The sequence below is a fragment of the Miscanthus floridulus genome, chromosome 11 (genome assembly GCF_019320115.1).
Source record: "Miscanthus floridulus cultivar M001 chromosome 11, ASM1932011v1, whole genome shotgun sequence".
NCBI lineage: Eukaryota > Viridiplantae > Streptophyta > Magnoliopsida > Poales > Poaceae > Miscanthus > Miscanthus floridulus.
In genome coordinates this window covers 95,585,665-95,588,074 of record NC_089590.1, presented here as the reverse complement: position 1 = coordinate 95,588,074, position 2,410 = coordinate 95,585,665, and the positions used below count along the sequence as shown (strand labels likewise).

Below are 2,410 nucleotides of genomic sequence, written 5' to 3'. Positions count from 1 at the left end.
TCCTGGGCCGGATCTGGTGACGTCGTACGGTCCTCGTCACTCGTCAGTGCAAGCCTCCAACAATGCACAGCGGGCAGTGGGCGGTGCGGCCATGTGGCTGCCATCCAGCCACCCCTGAGTCCCTGACCCCTGCTCTGTTTTGCTGAATGTTCAGCCATCAGCAGTGCCAAGCTGCCTATAAATACCACTCTCGGCGGTGCACTTGTGCAGCAGTGGGGAGGCTCCAGAGAAGAGCATCAGAACACACGTCTACTCACGGACACGAATGGCGGCGAGCCAGCCGCAGCCACCACGAGGGTCGCCGCCGGTGATCAACTTCGGCCGGCTCGGCAAGGACCCGGCCACGAGAGCGCTTGCCGTCCAGGACATTGCGCGGGCGTGCCGCGACCAGGGATGCTTTCAGGTCAGTGCTTGCTTACTCGCTCGCTGCCCATGTTCACTGACAGAGTGACAGTGAACTCCAGCTGCGCTGGCCGCTCCAATTAAGCACATGCACGTGCATGTCATGCTGAACTAACGTGGCCGATGGCTTGAGTGCCAATCATACTAAGAGTAAAATTACTACGTACTACTGATCATGGTGTCCTGATCAGTCTAATCTATTTTTTTAATTTCAGTAGTAATTAGGTCCTACTCCAAGTTGCTGCAGACACTCTTAGCCGAAGTTCCACTTGATCTGAACTCAAACTAGCCAATCTGAGAACTAACTTCCTAATCTTCATGAACCAACATTTACATAAATAAAGAACAAAACAAATGAACAAAGTGCATGTCGAATAATTTTCAGATACTGGAACGCCAATGTTGATACTTTGTAGGGTTTTTTTTTGGAACGAATTGGCGCAGGATAGTGCCAATTTCATTGAACCAACAAGGCCCGGTTTCATACCTTTCTTTGTACTGACACTGACAGGTCGTAAACCACGGCATCAGCAAGTCTGCCATGAAGGAGGCCCTCGAAGTTGCGTTAGAATTCTTTGCACTTCCCAAAGAACACAAGGAGAAGTTTGCTTCACTCGACATCCAACAGCCTATCAGGTACGACACGAGCTCAAGGGATGGGATCAGCGTGGCCAGGTCATTCCTGAAACACTATGCTAATCCCCTGGAAGACTGGGTTCAGTTCTGGCCGGAGGACCCTCCAGCATACAGGTAACCTGCACAATTCCTTCATTTTTCACTAGTCCATCAATAAATAACTAAGTTCACAACCAAATATCATAATTTGTTTATATCGTTTGAATAATAAAAAAAAATCACCACCAGGAAGAAGATGGGGGTGTATGCCGTTGAAATACAAAGGGTGTCGATGCAAATCATGGAAGCTATTCTGCAAGGCCTAGGATTAGGACCATCATACATGCAAGAGAAACTGGAGAACGGAGTGCAGTTCCTGGCCCTGAACAACTATCCACAATTCACACACCGAGGTGACGACGTTGGACTGGGTTCCCATTCCGACTATGGCTTCATCACCATCCTTCTGCAGAGCTCCCCAGGGCTTGAAGTGATGCACCATGACGACGTCGCCTGGACGGCTATCCCTGCCATCTCCGGAGCCCTCCACGTCCACGTCGGAGACAACCTGGAGGTTCTGAGCAACGGTCAGCTCAAGTCCCTCGTCCATCGGGCCATCCTCGATCCTGACGAGCCGAGGATTTCTATCGCCAGCATCCATGGCCTCTCCATGGATGAAAAGGTGCGCTGCGCCGAGGAGCTGATCAGCGAGCAGCACCCGGAGATGTACAGGGGAAGCAGCTTCCAGGACTTCCTAGACTTCCTGCTGTCCAACACCAAAGGTTACAAGAGGTTTGTTGAGAGCCTCAAGATCGGCAGAGGTGAATAATGACTGTAAAGGTGGATCAGCTGCACCAGAACGCATGAAGCAAAGTTGCATTCTGAATTGGAGGAAAAGAGTGCACAGTTATCTCTAAGGCGTAATTTGGGTGTCATTCAGCTGGATAGATGTCCACGAGTGATCTCTATATTGTATAGTAGAACCCACTACCAGATGCAGATTCATAATGTATCAAGTGCAGTCTTCAGATAGGCGCTGCCAAAGTAAAATATCCTCTCGTTGTTGATGCCAAATTAGGGAGGATCATACATATTTAACTTGTATCTACTAGTACCTGAGTGAGTACACATACGGGTACATAATGAGAAGTGAAATGAGTATCTTCCATCACTGTATAATGCTTGCATTGTCACACTACCTGTATTTTCTAGTACAACCAAATTCATGGCATGAATTAAATGAAGTCTCCAAAGATTTGCTTTGTTCCTTGAAAAATATAAGAAACACTCTCCTCAAATTCTTATTACAAACAGTGCCCCTGGTGAGTGGTTCAGGATGCAGCATGTCTGCGGATGCATGCGGTCGAGAGTAATCGAGGACAAAGAGAAAACA

The 2,410-nt window shown here is 48.5% G+C and overlaps 1 protein-coding gene across 1 annotated transcript; it reads left to right on the top strand.

Moving 5' to 3' along the window:
* The first annotated feature begins 212 nt into the window (after positions 1-212).
* On the top strand, positions 213-2,185 carry LOC136494319 (2-oxoglutarate-dependent dioxygenase 21, chloroplastic-like). The gene is made up of 3 exons (XM_066490485.1): positions 213-403; positions 914-1,152; positions 1,267-2,185. The coding sequence occupies exons 1-3, from the start codon at positions 266-268 to the stop codon at positions 1,844-1,846; spliced, it is 957 nt and encodes a 318-aa protein (XP_066346582.1). The 5' UTR covers positions 213-265; the 3' UTR covers positions 1,847-2,185.
* The last annotated feature ends 225 nt before the right edge of the window (positions 2,186-2,410 follow it).

Coding starts and splice junctions, on each gene's coding strand:
- LOC136494319 (XM_066490485.1), top strand. CDS start 266: ATGGCGGCGAGCCAGCCGCAGCCACCACGAGGGTCGCCGCCGGTGATC. Junction 404..913: donor GCGACCAGGGATGCTTTCAG/GTCAGTGCTTGC, acceptor TGACACTGACAG/GTCGTAAACCACGGCATCAG. Junction 1,153..1,266: donor GAGGACCCTCCAGCATACAG/GTAACCTGCACA, acceptor AATCACCACCAG/GAAGAAGATGGGGGTGTATG.